Source organism: Aquarana catesbeiana, linkage group LG10, assembly GCF_042186555.1.
Source record: "Aquarana catesbeiana isolate 2022-GZ linkage group LG10, ASM4218655v1, whole genome shotgun sequence".
NCBI lineage: Eukaryota > Metazoa > Chordata > Amphibia > Anura > Ranidae > Aquarana > Aquarana catesbeiana.
The window spans coordinates 209,734,937-209,757,731 of record NC_133333.1 but is presented as its reverse complement, the minus strand read 5'-3'; the positions used below and the strand labels follow the sequence as shown (position 1 = coordinate 209,757,731).

The 22,795-nt window shown below is 43.8% G+C and overlaps 1 protein-coding gene across 7 annotated transcripts in view; it reads left to right on the top strand.

Annotated features, from left to right (window-relative positions):
- The window catches only part of MSANTD2 (Myb/SANT DNA binding domain containing 2), a 32,040-nt gene extending 14,601 nt beyond the window's left edge, over nucleotides 1-17,439 (top strand). For 2 of the 7 annotated variants that reach the window (XM_073603226.1, XM_073603232.1), the window contains exons 2-6: nucleotides 131-383; nucleotides 697-858; nucleotides 12,420-12,467; nucleotides 13,945-14,002; nucleotides 16,432-17,439. In XM_073603226.1, coding sequence (XP_073459327.1) covers nucleotides 131-383; nucleotides 697-858; nucleotides 12,420-12,467; nucleotides 13,945-14,002; nucleotides 16,432-17,254 — 1,344 coding nt within the window. In that variant the 3' untranslated portion in view covers nucleotides 17,255-17,439. The remainder of the gene's footprint in view (nucleotides 1-130; nucleotides 384-696; nucleotides 859-12,419; nucleotides 12,468-13,944; nucleotides 14,003-16,431) is intronic. The other 5 variants (XM_073603227.1, XM_073603230.1, XM_073603229.1 and 2 more) reach the window with 5 other exon arrangements.
- The last annotated feature ends 5,356 nt before the right edge of the window (nucleotides 17,440-22,795 follow it).

Below are 22,795 nucleotides of genomic sequence, written 5' to 3'. Positions count from 1 at the left end.
AACAAGCTTTGGCTGTGCTTCTTCTTTTAAAGGGTGCATGTGTTCTGAATCATGAATGTTCAGATTCTGATCTAATTGATGGAGTTCCTCTGTACAGATATCAGAGTTTGAAATCTGTTTGTTACTTCAGACTCTCCGCAGATGCTACAGTCGTGTGAAAGAGCGTGGTGTTGGGAAAAGGAAAAGCAGCTACACCTTCGAACAGCTAGAACGAGTGTTTGGCCAGGGCGGATGGGACACACAGCCATGCCAACCAGTGCTAATAAACAGCAGTGGATTGTACCAGGAGATGGAGTCTGACGGCAGCACCATGGAGGACTATTCCCAGGAGGATTGGGGCAATCACAGCCAAGAGCTCCAGGGCTTTCCAGGGGAGGAACTGGGTAAGATGCAAGTCTAAATACAAAATATTACTAGACAGTTTTGTTATGTTTGGTTTGTACATAGTCCACTAGTTGCCAGACTCACTGGTGTGCGTTCATGCACATTTTCTGTGTCTTGCCAACACCAAACTATTAAACAATCTTCAAATGGCATTATGGTCCAAACCATGTCCATCCTGCCAGGCGACCCTACAAAACTGTTTATGCTCAAACTGACTATATATATATATATATATATCAATAAATTGCCCTTAGAAAGGGGAATAGAGTAGTTAACATAAAATGGTATAAAAACATTCTCACACTTGCACAGGAGTAGAAAAGTCTAACATTTCATACTTGGCACCTGCGCCACACCGCAATGCTGGCGAGCTACACACACGACCAGAGCTGCAAAGTGAAGTCTTCCATGGAGTCAATGAGGCAGTGGAGGAGATTGGCAAGAGGTCCGAAGAGCCAGGCCAGACGTTACCAGGTGATTCCCACTCTTTAATTTTCTGATAAAACGGTGCTGGCTTTCACACTATATTTTTTTTATTCTACACGTTTTCGGTGACTTGGTTGACTGTAACTGGAATCATGTGCTGAAGTGTTTGTTAGCAGAACTGTTCTTGTTGCCCCCTGCATCCAAGAGAATTAAAGCAGCCCTGTCAAAATAGCGACTACCACTGCTGACACTTCCATCCAGTGCTAGAGACCACCACTTCCTGTGTCTTTGGAAGCCAAAACTAGTTCAAGGCAGGGCCCATTTTTCATACTCATACATGCTATTTAGGTCCACATTACTTCCTGTCCTCAGGACAATTTTTGCACCTGAGAGGTAGAGAGATAAAAATCTCAAACTGCTGGAATCGGGGTAATATGAGGTGTGAGGGTGCAGGAATTGGGGTGATCTGAGGGGAGAAGGTGCAGGAATTGGGATGATCTAAGGGGAGAAGGTGCAGGAATTAGGGTAATCTGAGGGGAGAAGGTGCAGGAATTGGGGTAATCTGAGGGGAGAAGGTGCAGGAATTGGGGTAATCTGAGGGGAGAAGGTGCAGGAATTAGGGTAATCTGAGGAGAGAAGGTGCAGGAATTGGGGTAATCTGAGGAGAGAAGGTGCAGGAATTGGGGTAATCTGAGGGGAGAAGGTGCAGGAATTGGGGTAATCTGAGGGGAGAAGGTGCAGGAATTGGGGTAATCTGAGGGGAAAAGGTGCAGGAATTGGGGTAATCTAAGGGGAGAAGGTGCAGGAATTGGGGTAATCTGAGGGGAGAAGGTGCAGGAATTGGGGTAATCTGAGGGGAGAAGGTGCAGGAATTGGGGTAATCTGAGGGGAGAACGTGCAGGAATTGGGGTAATCTGAGGGGAGAAGGTGCAGGAATTGGGGTAATCTGAGGGGAGAAGGTGCAGGAATTGGGGTAATCTGAGGGGAGAAGGTGCAGGAATTGGGGTAATCTGAGGGGAGAAGGTGCAGGAATTGGGGTAATCTGAGGGGAGAAGGTGCAGGAATTGGGGTAATCTGAGGGGAGAAGGTGCAGGAATTGGGGTAATCTGAGGGGAGAAGGTGCAGGGATTGGGGTAATCTGAGGGGAGAAGGTGCAGGAATTGGGGTAATCTGAGGGGAGAAGGTGCAGGAATTGGGGTAATCTGAGGGGAGAAGGTGCAGGAATTGGGGTAATCTGAGGGGAGAAGGTGCAGGAATTGGGGTAATCTGAGGGGAGAAGGTGCAGGAATTGGGGTAATCTGAGGGGAGAAGGTGCAGGAATTGGGGTAATCTGAGGGGAGAAGGTGCAGGAATTGGGGTAATCTGAGGGGAGAAGGTGCAGGAATTGGGGTAATCTGAGGGGAGAAGGTGCAGGAATTGGGGTAATCTGAGGGGAGAAGGTGCAGGAATTGGGGTAATCTGAGGGGAGAAGGTGCAGGAATTGGGGTAATCTGAGGGGAGAAGGTGCAGGAATTGGGGTAATCTGAGGGGAGAAGGTGCAGGAATTGGGGTAATCTGAGGGGAGAAGGTGCAGGAATTGGGGTAATCTGAGGGGAGAAGGTGCAGGAATTGGGGTAATCTGAGGGGAGAAGGTGCAGGAATTGGGGTAATCTGAGGGGAGAAGGTGCAGGAATTGGGGTAATCTGAGGGGAGAAGGTGCAGGAATTGGGGTAATCTGAGGGGAGAAGGTGCAGGAATTGGGGTAATCTGAGGGGAGAAGGTGCAGGAATTGGGGTAATCTGAGGGGAGAAGGTGCAGGAATTGGGGTAATCTGAGGGGAGAAGGTGCAGGAATTGGGGTAATCTGAGGGGAGAAGGTGCAGGAATTGGGGTAATCTGAGGGGAGAAGGTGCAGGAATTGGGGTAATCTGAGGGGAGAAGGTGCAGGAATTGGGGTAATCTGAGGGGAGAAGGTGCAGGAATTGGGGTAATCTGAGGGGAGAAGGTGCAGGAATTGGGGTAATCTGAGGGGAGAAGGTGCAGGAATTGGGGTAATCTGAGGGGAGAAGGTGCAGGAATTGGGGTAATCTGAGGGGTGAAGGTGCAGGAATTGGGGTAATCTGAGGGGTGAAGGTGCAGGAATTGCGGCTGATCTGAGGTGTGAAGATGCAGGATTTGGGGTTGAAAAACCGCTAAAGTGCACTATTGTTCACCAGCATACAGGTTGTCTAATGTTGGTGAATTGACTTTTCATGTGGAAAATGTTGCTGACCGCTGAATTATGGTAATGAAGGATATTTTTTTTAATTTATGCACTAGCATGGGTAAGTGATCTCTTGATTCTTCCACTGGTTGGGAAGTCGCAGCCTCCAGTGCTTGATGAATGCCTGGGCTTTGACAATTATCAGGTGTTTTGGCAAGGAACAATGTAATTGGTTGTAAGTAACAAGAACAGTTCTCTTTAATGCTGGGTTCACATCTATACTTTTTGGGGGCAGTTGAAATTAAAGTGGTGTTCCGGCCGAAATTATACTTTTTAAATAAAAATACCCCTATAATACACAAGGTTAATGTATTCTAGTAAAGTTAGTCTGTAAACTAAGGTCTGTTTTGTTAGTTTTTAGCAGTAGTTTATTTTATAAACTTACAGCAGGCTGTGGCCATCTTAAGTGTGGCCATCTGAAGCCAGACTGTATTTCTTCTTGGATCTCATCCTTGCAGATCTCGCACATGCTCAGTGCAGCACAAGCAGTGTAATAGGTTTCTGGTCAGGTTTCTTCCATAGCAACGACAGTGCCAGAGGAAGTTGCCGCCCCTTCCCAGAAGGCATTGCAAACAGGAAATGATGCAATGGGCCACGGCCAGGGAGGAGAAAGTGAAAAATGAATACAGCAGATATACAGTAGGTGTTGATAAAAAAAAAATATATCCAATTTGTTTACAGTGCACAGTTTAGTGAGGGATGCTGAAGAGTTGTAAAAGTGGGTGGAACTCCAATTTAAGCACATAAAATGCATAACAGGCACAACAATAACCCATGCATACTGTAGGTGTGAACTCGAACACAGATTAGACACAGTACTGCATTTAAATAAAGCAGTGAATGTGACTTTCACCAAACATTCACTCATGGCGAGTCATTTACAACACATGCACCTGATTGGCCTGCAGTAAATATTTGGTCAATGTTAGAATACTGCTTTTAGAAGTCTTACAATGCTTGTTATACATATCTCTACCTTATAAAATGTGTAGCTTGTGTTTTTCTTTTCCCCTATCTTCTTGAAAGATCACCTATTGGCAGGTTTAGTGCCTGTTCATACATGTGCAGTGCAGTTTCTGCACTGGAAGAATGGCAGTCATCGATAGGGAAAACAATATATTACCATTATTATTATTATACAGGATTTATATAGCGCCAACAGTTTGCGCAGCGCTTTACAACATGGGGCAGACAGTACACTTACAATACAAATCAATACAGGAGGGATCAGAGGGTCCTGCTCGTTAGAGCTTACAATCTAGAAGGGAGGGTCAAGTGGAGACAAAAGGTAATAACTGTGGGGGATGAGCTGATGGAAAAAAAAATGAAAGTACAGTTGTTGGGTGTGGGTAGGATAGGCTTCTCTGAAGAGCAGGGTTTTCAGGGATCTTCTGAAAGCTAATAAAGTAGGAGATGAGCGGACAAATTGGGGTAAGGAGTTCCATAGGATTGGAGATGCTTTGGAAAAGGCCTGGAGGCGAGCATGGGAGGAGGTGACAAGGGAGCTAGAGAGCAGGAGGTCTTGAGAGGAACGAAGAGAGCGAGTAGGTTGGTATTTAGAGACTAAGCTAGTGATGTAGCTGGGGGTGAAATTGTGGATGGCTTTGTACGTAGTTGTTAGAATTTTGAATTTAATTCTTTGGCCGAGCGGAAGCCAGTGGAGGGATTGACAGAGAGGAGTGGCAGACACCGAGTGATTGGTAAGGTGGATGAGTCTGGCAGCGGCATTCATGATGGATTGAAGAGGTGATAGACTATGTAGAGGTAAGCCAATGAGAAGGGAGTTGCAGTAGTCGAGACGAGAGATGACCAGCGAGTGAATTAAGAGCTTTGTTGTGTCATTGCTTAGAAAGGGGCGTATTTTGGAGATGTTGCGGAGGTTGAGGCGACAGGATTTGGACAGTGATTGAATGTGTTGCTTGAAGGAGAGTTCAGAGTCTAGGACTACACCTAGAACCTTGGCATGTGGGGATGGGCTTATAGTTGTGCCATCGATTTTGACAGAGATCAGGGGAAGAGGCATATGGGGGAGGAAAAATTATAAGTTCGGTTTTGGCTAGATTGAGTTTAAGGAAGTGGTGTGACATCCAGACTGATATATCTGAGAGTAAATTACTGATACGTGAGGAGACCGAGGGAGTGAGCTGAGGGGTAGAGAAATAGATTTGGGTGTCATCAGCGTAGAGGTGGTATTGGAAGCCATGGGAGGCTATCAGTTGACCCAGGGAGGCAGTGTAGATTGAAAATAGTAGAGGTCCAAGAACAGAACCCTGAGGGACCCCAACAGAGAAAGGAAGAGGAGAGGAGGAAGTAGAGTTATAAGAAACGCTAAAGGTGCGGTTGGATAAGTAGGAAGAGAACCAGCGAAGTGTACAGTCACGGAGACCAAAGGCGTGTAGTTTTTTGAGGAGGAGGGGGTGGTCAACCGTATCAAAGGCAGCAGAGAGGTCCAGGAGTAGGAGTACAGAATAGTGTCGATTGGTTTTGGCCGTTAGTAGATCGTTTGTTAGTTTTAGGAGAGCAGTTTCTGTGGAGTGTTGAGGACGAAATCCAGACTGAAGGGGATCGAGAAGGCCATTATCAGCGAGGTGGACGCTCAGTCGGTTGTAGACCAGACGTTCAAGGAGTTTGGATAAGAAGTGGAGCAAGGAGATGGGGCGTAGGTTGTTAAGATTGGATGGGTCCAGTGAGGGCTTTTTAAGTATGGGTCTGACAAGTGCATGTTTTAGAGAGTTAGGGAAGATGCCAGAAGAGAGGGAGAGATTGAAGATGTGGGTTAGAGAGTGTAGTATAGGGCCAGAGGGTGAACGAAGCATTTGTGAGGGAACAGGATCCAGAGGGCAGGTGGTAAGGTGGACATTAGCAAGTAGTTTAGCAACTTCGTCTGTAGTGGTGGGGTTGAAAGAGGGAAATAATGATTGTGCCTGTGGGCATGAAGTGTAAAGCGTGGAGGGTGTCGGCACAGTAGAGATCTCAGCGCGAATAGTATCAATCTTCTGTTTGAAGTGATTGGCGATCTCCTGTGCAGTGAGTGAGTTGGCGGGTGGAGGACGAAGTAGAGAGTTGAAGGTGGAGAAGAGTTGACGGGGACAGGATGATAAGTTGCTAATGAGAGTGGTAAAATAGGTCTGCTTGGCAGAGAGGAGGCTGGAGTTGTATTTTTGGAGGACAGATTTATATTGGTAGTAATCTCTCTGGGACTTCGTCTTACGCCACAGGCGCTCCAGAGCACGACTACGTTTTTTCAGACTTCTAGTATCATCTATTTGCCAAGGTTGAAGAGGTCTGGGCTTCATTCTGTGTGTAGTGAGGGGGGCAAGTGAGTTCAGTGAGGCTAGTTAAGTGAAGCGTTGTACACAGAAGTGGCTAGGTTGGTGCAGGATAGGGGTGAGATTTTGTCATAGAGGTTGTTGATAGCAGAGTAGAGAAGAAAAGGGTTGAGATGCCGTAGGTTTCTGCGGGTAACTTTAAGGTGGTTGAAGGGAGAGGAGGTGAAGGAGAGGGAGAGAGTGAAACTAATAAGGTGGTGATCAGAGAGAGGGAATGGATAGTTAGAGAGGTTGCATGGAGTGCAAAGGTGAGAGAACACGAGGTCAAGGATATTGCCTTCTGAGTGAGTTGGAGCATGTATCCACTGCTTCAGGTCAAAGGAGGATGTTAGGCTGAGAAGTTTGGAAGTGGAAGGAGTGTTAGTATTAATAGGGATGTTGAAGTCCCTGAGAATGATAGTGGGGATTTCAGAAGAAAGAAAGTAGGGGAGCCAGGCAGAGAAGTCGGGGGTGGTGGCAGTGAAAGGGTTAATTGTGTAATTAGCCCAGTGACAATCACTCTCAGGCTGCTCGCACCTAGATTGTGGTCCCGCAAGCTGGAAAATCTTTGTGCTGGGCGCAGCTGAGAGTGGCATTGTTATGTAAGTGACAGTGTGGTGTGAGGTTGGCCGGTCCTTCGTTGCAAGTTAGCGAGGAGGGCAGGGATCTGACACTCACGTTCTTCACATATTGTTCCATACATACTGCAACACAGCCCAGAGGTGCGGTGAGCTGTGATAAAATGCAGACATGCTTCATTTGATCACCGTGCACAGGAAGGCACCACATGTCACCCACCATACATCAGCACAACGCACCACCCTGTTGTGTGGTGACATGAATGATGTGTCACTTTGCTCTTCAAATAAAGTTGACAAGAAAAAAAAAGGGAACTGTGTGATGTGCTGAAACATCTGTATCACACTGCTCCCCAATAGAGACTCTCTGAAGCCCAAACTGTGAGCTGCCCGCACACTAATCCGCTGGGGTTTAGTGCGCAGGTAGGGTGATCGGTCCCAGAGTGTATGTTTACTACAAAAGAACTATCAGATTAGAGCGACTCCAAATTCACACGATTTCCAGTGTGACCTTGGAACGGACTTTGATGCGACTTTAATCCCACTGTAAATTCTCAGGATCAAAGTAGTGCAGGCACCTTTTCAAAGTCACTGCGACTTAAGTTGCAGAAATTTGAACAGGTGCCATTGAAAAGAATAGGCTGCGATTTGTCATGAAACTTTGATGTCCAAAGTCGCATGACAAGTAGCACACATGTGAATGGAGCTTCAAAGTGGAACTTAATAAAAAATAATGTTCTTTAGCAAGGAACATACATTCCACATTAATATTTATTCTACCAAAATTAGTGTCTGCTGTATATTGCCTCCAGCATTGCTTCTGTTTCTTTATGCTGGAGGCTGCCATTTTGTTGAAGCCCAGAGCCCCTGAACAGCAGTAAATCACAAAGTGCAACTAAACCCATCAATTTAACAGTTTAAAAAAAAAAAAAATTACATTGTCGTCACATTTGCTTGTTTCCTCAACCAAACTGTAAAAACCATCCAATGGCTGGTGTCATAACTGATGACATATGCAGCACCATGGCAGTTGCAGATCAAATAGAAGCAGCTTCCATGGCTGTAAAAGATAGGAGGGTTTAATTCCGCTTTAAGGCTGTCAGCAGATCGGCCTCTACAAACTCCGCCGTGCCTAAAAATGAAGAGCAAGTGAGCATATGCAGAGCAGGGTGAGACCGTGTATTACTGGATTTTAAACAGTATAAGCACTTATTTTGTTATGTTTTACATGGCTATACCTGCAAAAGGGGCCAACCTGAAGTGATCCAGCAGGACTTAATTTTCTGACTAAAGTTCCACTTTAACAACCTTGTTGGGAAAATGTATAGATGCCCGGGGAGGTACAGGTGGTCCGTGTAACCAGCTTGTTAAAATCAATGACAGGCTTAGAGTTGCACAGATCCCTTTTTTTTTATCCAAACAAATAGTTTTTATTTAGAATTGAATACATAAAGTCCAAAGATCAACAATTAGTCCATATACAGCAATTATATACATTCCAGTATACAGTGGAAACATTTCAATTTTCACTATGGTCACCATCATCATTTAGCATACATCCTGAGGTCAGATCCCATAGTACCTTACACCCAAAATCTGGGACAGTTCACCACGTCCACCATGATCTATTGGTAGTTCAGTAAGACCAGTGCATTTAGCCCACATTGAGTCTCAAAAGATGATCCATGATCAGATCTTTCGGAGCAAGTCCTGGTGTTCCCAACCTTGGGTCCCATCGTTTTTCAAATTTTCCAGAGCATCCCCTATGTTGATATGACTTTATCCATTCTCAGTGAATTACCTACTGCAGTAATCCATTCTTTGACCGTGGGGGGGTGAGTCAGACTTCCAATGTAACATTATCAGTTTGCGGGCCATAAAGAGGGCCCTCTTAAGGGCTTCTCTGGTATGGTGCCCATGGTCCCTTTTACACCTAGTACATGTTGGTGTGGGCAGCAGTCCCATATTATGCAGTCTATGGGGTGTGTATTATACTCTCAGGAGTGTGTATAGTTGTGTCAGCCTTTTGGGTTACGTTTAGGGAACATATAGCCACTGACTGTAAAGCCTCCTCCCACTAGTCCTCATCTAGGGGTCCCACCTCCACTTCCCATTTCCTTTTTACTGTTGGGGTGTTTTGTGAGGTACTGGCGGAGTAGTGTACTATAGCTCTGAGAAATAAATCCTTTAGAAGTCTCTGCTGTGGCTGCACAGATCTTCACTGATCTTCACATGCATCCCTTTTTATAACCACGCAGGACCAATGCACTGATATACACAGACAGGCTGTGTTCAGAGCCGTGCATGAAGATCAATGGAAATCTGTGTAGCCCTCCGCCTGTCACTGATTTTACCAGGCTGGCTGCACCGATCAACTGTGGGGCTCAGGTGGATAAACATGGCCCTCTGCATGGGTGTACTTACCTGTGCACCCATGTAAATGAGCCCTAAATGCTTTCCAAATGATAGGCGATTGTTTTCCCATTGCTTGTAGGATGATTGGTTGCTATGGGCAGTTTGTTGTCATCCTCCCAGTTTTAGTATGCAATGCATACAGGCCTAAGTGGGTTTAGGGTGTTGGCCTTTTATATGCACAGTGAAAAATATATAATGGGTCAGCTGATGGTATGAGGCCCTGTTCACATGTGAAATAAGGATTACTCATTTAAATCTGACCTCCAGCCTTCACTTCAGTCTTGCACAGTTGTACCAGCTCCTCTCCTGTACTGATATTACTGATTTCACTGCATACCGAGCTTCTCACAATGTGCATTAGAAGTTGCAGCAAATCAGAGCCCACCTTATTTCATGGCTGGAGGACTTCCAACATTGTTTAAGTCTTTTCTACTTAGCTCGACTGTTCACCTCTTGCATTCATTGAATTTCAGTTCTTTCAATCATGGAGGCTCCACTTCACATGTGGATATTACCTAGGGTGGTCTGCATGCAAATGCATCCTGCCCAGGAATGCCCACCCCTTCAGACTGACTTTCTCCCATCAAGGCATTTTGATACTTGCATAACTCCTCTCAGGAACCGGTGCACTGCTTGCAGCAAGACTGAGGACTTTTGGAGGAATGCTGAGGCACGGTGATGTGATGTTTTCAGGAAACTATGTACAGCACCCTGCCATCCCCTCCCACCAACCATGAGATTTTGCAAATAAGGTGGGCTCTGATTTGCTGCAACTTCTAATGCACATTGTGAGATTTTGCAAAGAGAATCCCAGAAATTAGTGATAGCATTGCTTGGTCTCAAATAAAACTTCCCATTTTCATTACATCTTATTACCTAATGTCATCAGAATGTTGACGAGGGGGCTGCTTTCACCCCTAATGACGTGAGCACCATTCAGCTCTAGAGGAGGGACCGCTTACTGCTGCTAAGGAATAAGCGTCGGACCGCCATAAAGACTGCAGGATAGGTATGTATTGGGGAACTAGCTGATGTGTTAAAAAAAAAAATTAACAGGCTCAGTAGTTATAACTGGGAATGTTCAGTTATTTCAGTGCAGCTAAATGTATAAAAATATTATGCATTTCACACTCCATTGCTTTTTCAAGGCGTTTAGTCATAAGAGCGGAATGAAACCTATAAAAACTTTTTATCCTGTTGTATTGGAATGAATAAAGATTCTCATCTATTCCAATGAGTGTGGTGATTCTTCCATTATTGGAATGTTTGTGCTGCTAGAAAACAAGCCGCACCAGAAATGTGTAGGGCTGACATCTGCTTTTGATATATGTGAAATTTATTGCAGAAATAATTTTAAAAAGCCATTTGTGGTCCAGTCATTTTTGAACGCCCCAAGAAATATGCCTTTTTTTGACACCGCATTATTGGCCCCATAGCAAAATGTTAAAATCGCCTGTCCTGTGTTTTGGAGTATCCCTCCTCCCCAGCAGCCCATACCTTCAGAGGTTACCTAGTACTGCCAATTATAGAGTACCGTCTCTGGGGCAGATGCCTGTGCTGGGCTGGTGCCTGGCACTTCAGGCATGGTCTATCTATTCAATGTGGTTCCCCTCTTCCCTCTTCAAATGCACTGGGGGGGGGGGGGGGTCAATGGTTAAATAATATACTTCCATAGTGAAGGTGACGACATTCTCCTGCCAAGAAGATCCATGGGAATGCAAAATACTCCAAATCCTGTGAGATTTGGGCTACTGAACATTCTCCAAGATGTGGCCGGATAACACAACTCCTCTCCTAGGTGCTGGTGGAGGAAGCTGGTGAAAGGTAAGTATATTTTCTTATCCAGTGTTTTAAATGGGTGGCGGCACCTTGAATAAGTGGACCAATGAAATGCAAGGTCTGATTTAAAGTGCGCTAGAGGAGCGTAAATTTGCGCTACAAACACGCATTCAAATTCTTAAAAGTCTTAAAGCATTGCTAAAACCAAAAACAAAATGTATATTGCAGCTTACTAGTGTAGTCCTGGAGATCCTGCCTTTAGCACTTCCTGACCTGTTCTAGAGTGATTATTGTACATTCAAGTCAACTTATTTCATGTGACTGATTCACCCAAAAAATAAAATTGACCCCTGCATTAGAAGACTGAAAACGTTCAATAACTTCTGTCAGTGCTGCGCAATCCAGCAAAGTCTTCAACATTTTTTTTATTCCTGGAAGTGTCAAATGTGGAAGATTTTTCCAGATGGTGCAACTGGGCAACACAGGAGTTGGGACTTGCCACCTAGTGGTAAGTATTTAGTCTTCCAATGCAGGGAGCAATTGTTGGGAATTTTTGTGGGAAGCAACAATCACTTTAAAGCTGAGCTAGAGAATATTTAAGAAAAAAACTACTACTGACTAGCTAGTTTTTTCCTTTGGTTTACAGTAAAAATCACTTTTTGTCACCTTTTCCCCCTCATGCTAGCAAGGCTTCTCCTTTCATGTGCTTGTCGCCATGAAGCCTCTTCTCTTCAGCACTGCAGATGGGCATCGCAGGGCCATCTATCCTGCAGTGTAAGTGAGGGTGCTATAGGGCCTACCCACCAGCTGGAGGGAAGAGGTGACAAATCCTGGCTGCCAGGTCTGCACTTACCCCATGCAGGTTGCGGGTGGCTTCCCTGGCTGCTCCTTCTGGCCAATCTGGTCTTAGAACCCACTTCCTGTCCTGATTGGCCAGGAGGAGAAGCAAGAAGACAATAGCGAATGTGGATTCGCTAATGTCACAGGTACACCCCTAGCCCAACCTTTTTGAAGCTAATTGGAGCCTCAGGTGCTAATGATGTGCTTCAAAAATAATGCACATTTAATCCTTGGGAGGGGTATGGCTTTTTATTTCAGCTTATATAAAACAAGAGCTGTCTTTGCTAAGCAACCAGAACGCCTCTTTGTCCTGAAAAACCTAAAATGACGATAGATGCAGTGGGTTTGTTTTAATAGCTTACTGCACTTTTTTCCTCTTCAGTACTCTTGGCAATGCATTGTTTAATGAGCATTGTTAAGTCGTCTTTCTTTTCTTTTTGTCTTTTAGGACCTTGGATGGTCCAGAAGAAGCCATTGCCATGTCCCCCTAATGACGGTACTGCACTGTTATTACCTCTGCTGTTCTTTTTAGAATGTTATGAGTACTTCCAGTGTTTATAGAGTACCCCATTCATGTTGCATTACACAGTGTTTGGAGGCTGTTTTCATGGGCCTGAGCTTTGTGTAAGAGCAATGTGTACAGGGAGCTATGGAGAAAAATGGGCAGACTGCCCACTGGTGACTTCAGAGTCCATGCCTGGCACCGCCTTTTACAATTATTTTATTAGGTTTTCAGGATCTAAACACCAGTAAGATACAAATTCTTGAGGAGGTGGTCCCAGGTGAGACTGCTTGTTTGTCTGGAAGTTGTCAGAGTTTGTTTCCTGGGGTGCAGCTGACATTTTCTCCTTCCTAGACTTGCGTGGGGCATAGTCAGAATTGAAGTGGCACCCTGCATGCTAGTTGCCTGGCTGTTCACTTGGATGGTTTTGATTCACTAACCTAGAACGTTGTCTGCTACTGTATTAGTGTGTTGGGGTGACTTGTAAAATGAGTGGATGCACATGGAATGGCACGTGTTTTACAGAAACCTGTTGATCTTTGCTATATACAGTAGACCTAAATCCAAGACTAAGAAAACTCAGGTCAATATGTTCCCTAGGTACAAGCTCTGAGCTGCCTGCAACCTTGTCCAAACGCATAAGGAGATTAAACGGCAAATAAATCATTTTTGGCATAAAGAGTCTGATCCAAATTCTTAAATTCTGACCTCAAACCTTCCCTAGTACAGGCTTCTCCTGGACTGAAATTGCTTACTTTGATTTTGCTGCACACTGAGCATTTCACAATGTGCAGTAGAAGTTGCAGCAAGTCAGACCCCCCCCCCCCCCATTTTCTGGCTGTAGGACATCTAGGATGGTCTTCATGCAAATACAGCCTGCATAGGAACTTCCCTGCCTCCAGATTACCATCCACTAGGCATTTTGATATTTGTATAACTCCTCCCAAGAGCCAGCCCTTTGCTTGCATCAGGACTGAAGACTCTTGAGAGGAGTACTGAGGCATGGTGATGTGATGCTTTCAGGAAGCTCTGTACAGCACCCTGCTGGCCCCTCCCACCAGCCATGATCTGCCTGCATTGCATGTAAAAGCACAGAGACCTGGAGATGTCACTGGATCTATTTTATATATATTTATATATATATATATATATATATATATATATATATATATATATATATATATATATATATATATATATATATATATATATACATAAAACATAATTTTTTTAAAAGAGAGGTTTTATTTAAAATTGTAGTGTTGATTGGGGGAAAGGGCTGAGGAAGCAGAGAATACGAAATATGAGCAATAAAACCATTTGTTCTCTGAAATGCAACTGATAAAAGCTCAGATTTAGAAGAATTTCTAAATAACAGTTGTGGTACAGAAAAATTGCAGAGATGACCTTCTTTTTCAAAGTTTTTGTTAACTTGATGTATTTTTTTATGTTTGTCTGCCTTTTCATCTAGAAGAAATCAGTATTCCCAAAAGACCGCCGAAGAGCAAAGACTCTGTAGAGGAGATACAGTAAGTAGTTGTAATAAAGTGCTGCTTTATGCATCTTCTAGAAGTTTTGATGAACGCATGTCATCCATTGGTCAAAGTCAGTGTGTAACCCGCTCCACTGCTGGCAACTATTCTCCAGTGCCCCAGCTCTGCTTAATCTCCTTGATCTCCCGTGGTAGCACCCCAGCCTCCCAGATTGCATTACTGTGCCAGAATTGTATATTTTTATTAACTATGCGTGAGGTGTACTATTAAGGGAAAAATGCCTAGTGTCATGTAAGTGTCTGTGTTCATGCCCTGTTAACATAGAAGTCCACTCTTCCTAAGAAGCAAAGCCAAAATCGCCAATGTTCTATGTATTACACAATTCTCGTAGATATTGTCATTGTTGGGGCATGTTGCATTAGGCTTCCTATTTAAAATGAGTGGGACATAACTCTCCTCCTCCCTTTTTTTTTTTTTTTTTTTTTTTTTTTTTGCAATGCACTGCTGTGCTTTGTGAATCATTGCAGAACAGGTGCTTTGGGTTGCAATTCAACACTTGCACAGTGCATTGTAGTAACTCATGCATTTTAGTACAATACACTGGAGTGAAGGAGTCCTTGAGGTAAACTGACAGGATCTGTGTAAAGCAGACCACACTTTCCTCACAAAATCCCTTGACACTCTCCCTCGTTCTACAAACTACCCATCTCTTTAAAGCCTATCCCTGGACAAATGCTAACTGTCTCAGCCAGTTTTATTAGTACAGTGTCGGTGTACAGTATTTTTACTGATCCCTGTATTTGTGTCCTTAGCAACTTTCGTGTCTATCAGTGAAATCATCCTGGACATCTTGCTTCAGAAAAAAAAAACAAAACAGTGCTGTCCTTGTCCCTCTTCGCCTTTTATGGGTGCAGGGGACCGCTAATCCAAAGCTGCAGATGTGCATACCGGCTGGTCCCTGACAGTCAATCCTCTTCTGGATCCTGATAGGACCCCGTCACTGTACTGCCAAATGGAAGTGTCCTCATTATGGGGGCAGTGACATGGACACCCCAAGAAAGACCCTGCTTCCTGTAAACAGGAGAAGACTCAGAACTGGAACATCACTTTAGTGCTGCTTTGGATGAGTAAAAAAGGCCAAAGATCAGTGAACACATATGCGCTGACATTACCTTTCTGCTGCTCTTTCATGTATTAAAAAGAGGCAGACTTACTTTTTTTTTTTTTTTTTTTTTTTTCATTAATGTCACATGATTGCTTGGTCCCCCTCTTCTCCTTGCAGCTTGGAGGGCTAGGGGTGAAGACCGCAAAAAACGCGTGGCGGGTTCAACCAATGTTAATCGCAGTTGTTGGTGCAGGAGCTATGGGACTGGAGGTGTCACTGTCAAACACTTACCCACCCCACCCAGCTCCCATAGTGATTGACACTGGCTCCTCCTGTCATTTCATGGCAGGGCAGACCAATCCCCTACCCAAGCTGGTAAAAGCAGAATAAACCTTAGGCATTTTTTTTTTTTTTTTTTTTTTTTTTTTATGATCTGGAGTGGTGGCATTGCTGCAGAGGGTAGACAAGCCTGCAGATTGTTGCCATGGCTAACAAGCAAGAAGTAGTTACTAACAGGATCAACATGTATTTTCTTATAAGTTCAGTGCAAAAAAAAAAAGTACACAATGTTGTATACCCTTTTTAGTATAGCGAGTAACTTTTAGATTTTTTTACTGAGACCTTAAATCTCAAACCAGTTTTACCTTCCCCCCCCCCACACTTGTAGCAAGTCCTCTCCTGTTTTTGAACTTATTACTACCAATTTCTTGTACCTCGCATCTCCAAAATATAACAGCTGTCTTGAGCTCACCTTCATTTCCTATCTGAACGGCTTCAATCCCCTCTCCCTCCTGAGTTATTCATATGGTCGTTGATCTAGGTCTCACTGCTGTTGACTTTATCTGCCATTAATCACTTTTGCTCTTCATCATGTATGGGCGTAATCTTTAGCGCTGACATCAGTTACTGTTCTGCTTTTGCTGAACATTGTATGAAAGAACATATCCCAGGCATCCATTTAGACATGCATGCTGCTAATTGGTTGTACAGTCTGCTAAGTTGTATGATTACATTCTGTTTTAGTGTAATCAAACAAATGATCAGCAGATTGTTCAGCTAAAGTCTGCAGCAGCCAGTGACCAAGGGATATATACTTTCATATAACACTGGAGACAGGGTAATGTGCCACTTACAGGAGCTTGATGGACCCTCTTACCAGATTACATTTTTCACATGAAGCAAGGACCAGCAGAAAGACCTAATGATAACATCATTGGGTCTCAAAATGTATTTCTTAATTTTTTTTTTTTTTTATTTGATTGAAACATTTTAATAGCATGCTTATCCAAGGGGATGGGGAATAAAGTAAGGTATTGTATGCATACATTATACTTTAGCTTTACTGTTTTCTTCTTTCCAGGAAAAGAGATATGCTGAAGACTATAATGCACATCTTGGAGTCCGTCCAGCTGAAGTGGGAGCTGTTTCAGAGCTGGACAGATTTTTCCAGATTACACCTCTCTAACAAACTGGCAATATTCGGAATTGGTTATAACACGAGGTGGAAGGAGGATATACGGTACCATTACGCAGAGATTAGCTCCCAGGTCCCGCTGGGTAAGCGGCTCCGTGAGTACTTCAATCCTGAGAAGCCGGAGGGGAGGGTGATCATGACCAGAGTGCAGAAGATGAATTGGAAAAACGTTTATTACAAATTTTTGGAGATCACAATCAGCGAAGCTCGATGTCTGGAGCTGCACATAGAGACAGAGTGGATTCCCATTGCTCACTCCAAGCCTATCGGAGGAGACATCGTCCAATACCTCTTGCCTGGGGGCATTCCAAAATGTCCGGGTCTCTACGCCATCGGCTATGAAGAATTGCGGAGCAAGCCGGTTACCGACAACGCAGTGGTGGATTTAGTCAACGATGGGAATTGTGACAGTCCCTCGGAGTCTGACTTGGTACCTCCAAAAATTAACTATTGCTACCTCGGCATTGCCGAAAGCATCACGTTGCAGCAGTGCTTGTTTTTCCACTTTCAGTCCACCGTCAAGAACCAGAGCAAAGAGTGGGCAAGCATCAACGGATTCTTAGCGCAGAACTGCAAGGTGGAGCCGGGCGTCTCCCCAAAAACTATCTACATCAAGTTTGTTGAAGTGGAGAGAGATTTCCTTTCTGCAGGTTCTTTAGTAGAGTGCCTGGAAAAAGCCATTGGGTACCCGTTAAAATTCAACAAGTGATTCTTGTCCTTTATAAGGACTCGGGCTTCTACGGACTTGTATTGCATTTTCTGCCAGGGTTTGCTGTTGAACCATGAATGAATATTGTCTATGATGGAGAGAACTTGTCTGATGTTCGAACGAATCGTCTCTCCCTTTCCTCATCGGGTTTGGACGATCTTTTGTGGCAAGTTGATAAAGTGTGTATGGGGGGGGGGAGGGGGGGCATTATAGTGTTTTTATAAAAGAATTTTATTGTAGAGCCCTGTTACCAGTTATTGTAAGTACATTCCACATTGGACATAGCTTATACTTTCATTTTCAAAAGGAAATACTGTAATTTTTTTTTCACGTTTTTCATTTTTACATATCTATTCGTGTGTTGGAGTAAAAACTAAACGTAATGAATGACGACGCACAGCCTTGCGAACGTGATCAGGTTTGCGTCGTGAACCAATTTAGATCAGCCTTTCTCAATCTTTTTTTTTTTAACCCAGAGGAACCCTTAAATTATTTCTGGGTCTCGGGGAAACCCTGCTAAAATCAGCCCATTGTGGATTATTGGGAAAAATGCCCCCTTACAGCGGCAGTCTACCATCCTCCAATCAGCCGCAACCTCTGGAGGATCCTTGGTTGAGAGTGGCTGAATTAGATAATATTGTACATAATTTAGATAATCACTTTTTTTTACCCATTAAGTGTTTTTACTATTTCCAGCCAGTGTTGCCTGCAAAGACTTTTTTTTTTTTTTTCTTCCCGTGATGTACTGTATTCACTTTTAGCCGTCTTGCCATATCTCTTTTTGAAAATGGTTAAAGTACAGAATTTTGTGTTTTTCTTCTTCCTTTTTTTGTTTTTTTTTGTTTTTTTTCTCGTAGTTGACATTTTATGGCATTATAGACAGCCCACGTTTTAGGCTAAAGCTGGCATTTTCCTTACAAAATGTGGAATATGAATGACGTGACCTGAATCAGTCATTTTATTGGTTAACCAGAAGCCAAATTTTTGGTCAGCTGCTTTTTTGAACTGGAGTGTGCCACAAACCACCTTTTTTTTATTTATTTTTTTTTTTTTTTTTTTAGCAAAGCCCCAAAAATAAACAATTTTGATGTTTTTCACACACAAGCGAGACGCCCTGTCGTGTTTTTTATTTTAGTTTTTAAAGTTGTTAAGCGACGCAGTGCCGAATAGACCCTTTATGCAGAATAATAATTTCATGTATGAACAGATCTTCTGTGGCCACCAACACTGAGCTGAAAGACAATAGATAGCCCTGGACCCTATGGTTGTCCTGTTGGTATTGCTGTCCAGTAGTCTTATAATTTTGTTAATAGAGATGGTCTGGTTTCTGAGCTGGCAGCTTCTACACCCAGGGGGTTCCCACAGTTTCCTGGGTTTGTATTACAGAACAGCAGGTCTAAGATTGAAGTTACAAATCAAAGTCCATATGCAATTCTGTTCCAGTATAGCATGGGTGTCAAAGTTGCCTTCAAAGGGCCAGTTTGTATCTGTAAGACCTAGATGTCTTGGATCAGATGTCAAGAGTCTCCCAACCCTACCTTACATCATAGTTGACCCCCTCCCCCCTTACCTTGTGCTGCTGCTGGGAAGAAGCTGGTGGCGGAGCTGGGAAGCTAAAAGTGCCGGGTCTAGAGGAGGGATAGAGTCAGCTGCCAGTCTGCTGAATGCTGAGATGAGGGGGGTGTTGCGGAGGTGCTCAGGATCTGTAGGAGGAGTTCTGTCCTCTTCTCTGCTGCTAAGGCAGGGCAGGGGGGCAGAGATGAGCCTCTCTGTGGCTGCATGGAGAAGCGCAGGATCTGGTGGAGGAGTTCTGTCATCCTCTACTGCTGAGACAAGGTGGGGGCAGAGATGAGGGGGTTGTAGCAGCTGCACTAGAGATGCGAGGGGCCACATGAAATGCCCTGGTGGGCCAGATTTGGCTTACGGGCCTTGTGTTTGACACACGTGCAGTATAGGATCAGGTAAAAGCTAATGGGGTTGATTTACTAAAGGCAAATCTACTCTGCACTTGCTACAGAGCTTAGTAAAAGAGGTTAAGCTTCACTTTGCAAAATTTACTCAATCACATGCAAGAAAAATGTAAACACATTTTGCTTGCACATAATTGGATGATAGAAATCCGTAGAGTTTCTCCTCATTTCAGAGCTTCCCCCCAGATCTAGAGCAACCTCACTTGCAGTACACTTCGTGGTATAATTGCCTTTAGTGAGTCAATTTCAATGAGTTTTGTGGGTCCAAAAATATGCTGACTTTCATCAGGGCTTAAAAATGAAAAACTATGTATATGAACTGAACCAGGTTTAGCTAAACCAGTTGCTGCTGAGACCTGTGACTGGTAGAGCAACTAAAAATACTATTAACTATTAAAATACTATTAATTATTCAGTCATTGTTTCCCATTGCAAGCCATAACGAGGGCGGCTTTTCTTGGACCTACAAAACGCATCGGCTTCCCCTTTTGACCTTTTATCTGACACTATATACTAAAATAGAATTGTATCTGGACTATCAATTGGATGTAACACCTTAATTGTAGATCTGCTGAAATAAAACACAAAAGAATGCACCATAGATGAGCGTGACCCGCCACTCGTTGTCTATGGTCTGTTTCTGAATTAGCCAGGTGTGCAGTGGTGACAGTGGTTCTTATAAGGAAATGTTTTTATCTATTCAAGTCCTACTCTGTACTGCATCTTTCTCCGTTTTTTTTATACATAAAGAATGGCAGTGGGAGAACAGAAGCCACCATACACGTAGCTGTAATCTCCTTCTTTTGAAGAATATTTGCAAAGAAAATTCTTTCAATACCTTTTTATGTATAACACTTGCAAACCAGACATTGATCCCAGTGCCTTTTTTCACTACATATATTGTCCTGAGTACCTACCATACTGGATTAGATTTTTTTTAAAATTTAAACTAAAGTTTAAACATGAATTTTAACTATTATAAACCGATACTAAGAGCCTATGAACTGTAAATCCAGAAGCGTGAGTGTGTGTATATGTTAAAAGGCCGTTAAATGAAAAACCTAAAATCTTAACATTCATTTTTTTTTTTTTTTTTCTTAAACTATTTACTCTCGTTATTGTGTTAGCAGCATAGGAGTCAGCAAGCTATCTGAAGAATTCAGGAGTCCAATCTAGGTGGCAGTAAGCAGATTTTAAAGGCCAAATCCACATTTGTGATGTTACACCTACTCCCTTTCTTACCTGAATATCGGGGTGCTTCCTCCTGCAGAAGTCTGTTATTTATTTTAGTGTGGCTCCACACACACAGCTGCATTGTTCAGCTTGGGATTGTAAACCGTTATTGCAAGTGCCACTACAGCAGAGGGACTATGCACAATGTGCTCTGATTCCTACTGTATTAAAGTGTATTGTATTTGTACTGTCTACACTCAAGTTGTAAAGCGCTACATAAACTGTTGACGCTATATAAATCCTGTATAATAATAATGTGCTGGCAATCCCACCTCCCTTTTCTGTGGTTTTAGCTGCACGTCCTCCAGCAGGTCCCTACCTCCATTCAGATCTGAGGCTGGGAGAAGACTTCTCAAAAGCTGCACCCATGATGTGCTGATCATAGGGCAATGCCCTTCGGGCTTCATTGCACCAAATTGGTAAATGCACACTGATCAATAGGTCACATTTGCCGCATTTTTTTTTTTTTTAATTTAATTTTTTTTTTTTTGTCAAAGGCAGATTTACCTAAAGGGTTTTTAAACCCTTGTTTTAAAAAAACAAATAACAAGCGTCATACTTGCCTCCACTGTGCAGTTCATTTTGCACAGAGTGGCCCTGATCGTCCTCTTCTGGGGTCCCCCGGCGGCGCTGGCAGCTCCTCCCCGCAACAGGTGTCCACGTCCGCGCTTTCCTTGGTGGACACCCGTGCGGGCGCGTTCCTGAGTCCTGCCTGCCGTCATGACGTCCTCAGCTTCCCGGCCACTAGGGGGCGGGCGCCCGCCACGCCACTCAGGAGCCGGTGCATGTGCCTGGCAGCCGCGATGGTCGCCAGGCACCCGCGATTGCTGGTCACAGAGCAGGAATGTGGATCTGTGCGTGTAAACACAGATCCACGTTCTGTCAGGGGAGAGGAGACCGATCGTGTGTTCCCAGCGCAGAGGAACACCAAATCAGTCCCCACCCCCTATAGTTAGAATCACTCCCTAGGTAACACATTTAACCCCTCGATCGCCCCCTAGTGTTAACCCCTTTCCTGCCAGTGACATTTATACAGTAATCAGTACATTTTTATAGCACTGTTCTCTGTATAAATGTGAATGGTCCCAAAAAGTGTCAACTGTCCGATCTGTCCACCGCAATATCACAGTCCTGACAAAAATCGCAGATCGCCACCATTACTAGTAAAATAAAAATGCCATAAATCTGTCAGTTGTCAGTCTTTTATAGCACAAAAAATAAAAACCGTAGAGGTGATCAAATGCCACCAAAAGAAAGCTCTATTTGTGGACAAAAAATGATCAAAATGTCATATGGGTACAGTGTTGTATAACCGCGCAATTGTCATTCAAAGCGTGACAGCTTTGAAAGCTAAAAATTGGCCTGGGCAGTAAGGGGGTGAAAATGCCCTGTATTGAAGTGGTTAAGGGAACCAGTCAGTTTCACGTACCTGTCAAGTAGGCCTTCTTACTGAAATTTAAGTCTGCCCTGTACCCTCTTTACCTAGTAGTTGGGGGAAGTAAAGTTGCTGGGCTGTGCGTGCAGATGAGTCCTCCTTCTGCAATGCTGTATTCCCAAGGCTGTAGGACTGATTGTATTAAACTACGTTGTGACATCTGCAACCCAAAGGCTAGCTCTCCTTAAAGTGGTAGTAAACCACTAGAAAATATAATAAGAAATTGGGCCCCTGCAGGATGTCATAATGTACTAGTATGCATCGCACCTTAAAACAAATCCCTCCAGCGGTGCGCTGTCAACGCAGACATGGCTTCCACCTTCACCTAGTCTTCCTTCCAGGTTTGCGGGCTCTGGCCGAGCTGTGATGACGACACTCCCACACATGAGAGTACACTGTGCGTACAGGGCATCACAGTGGCACTGTGCATTCACTATGTAATTGTGCAGAGCATCGTTGGGGTCATGTCAGCGCAGCTCACTATATCATGAAGGACCACCTAGCTTAAAGCAAAGGCATGGGGGGAGAGGAATTGCATGACCTGAAGACATTTAACCACTTCAGCCCCGGAAGGATTTACCCCCTTCCTGACCAAGCCCTTTTTTGCGATAAGGCACTGCGTCGCTTTAACTGACAATTGCGCGGTTGTGTGATGCTGTACCCAAACAAAATTGACTTCCTTTTTTCCCACAAATAGTTTTCTTTTGGTGGTATTTGATCACCCCTGCGCTTTTTATTTTTTTGCGCTATAAACAAAAAAAGCGACAATTTTGAAAAAGCAATATTTTTTGCTATAATATAAAAATATATAAAACAAATTTCTTCCACAGTTTAGGCCAATATGTATTCTACATATTTTTGGTAAAAAAATTGCAATAAGCATATATTGATTGGTTTGCACAA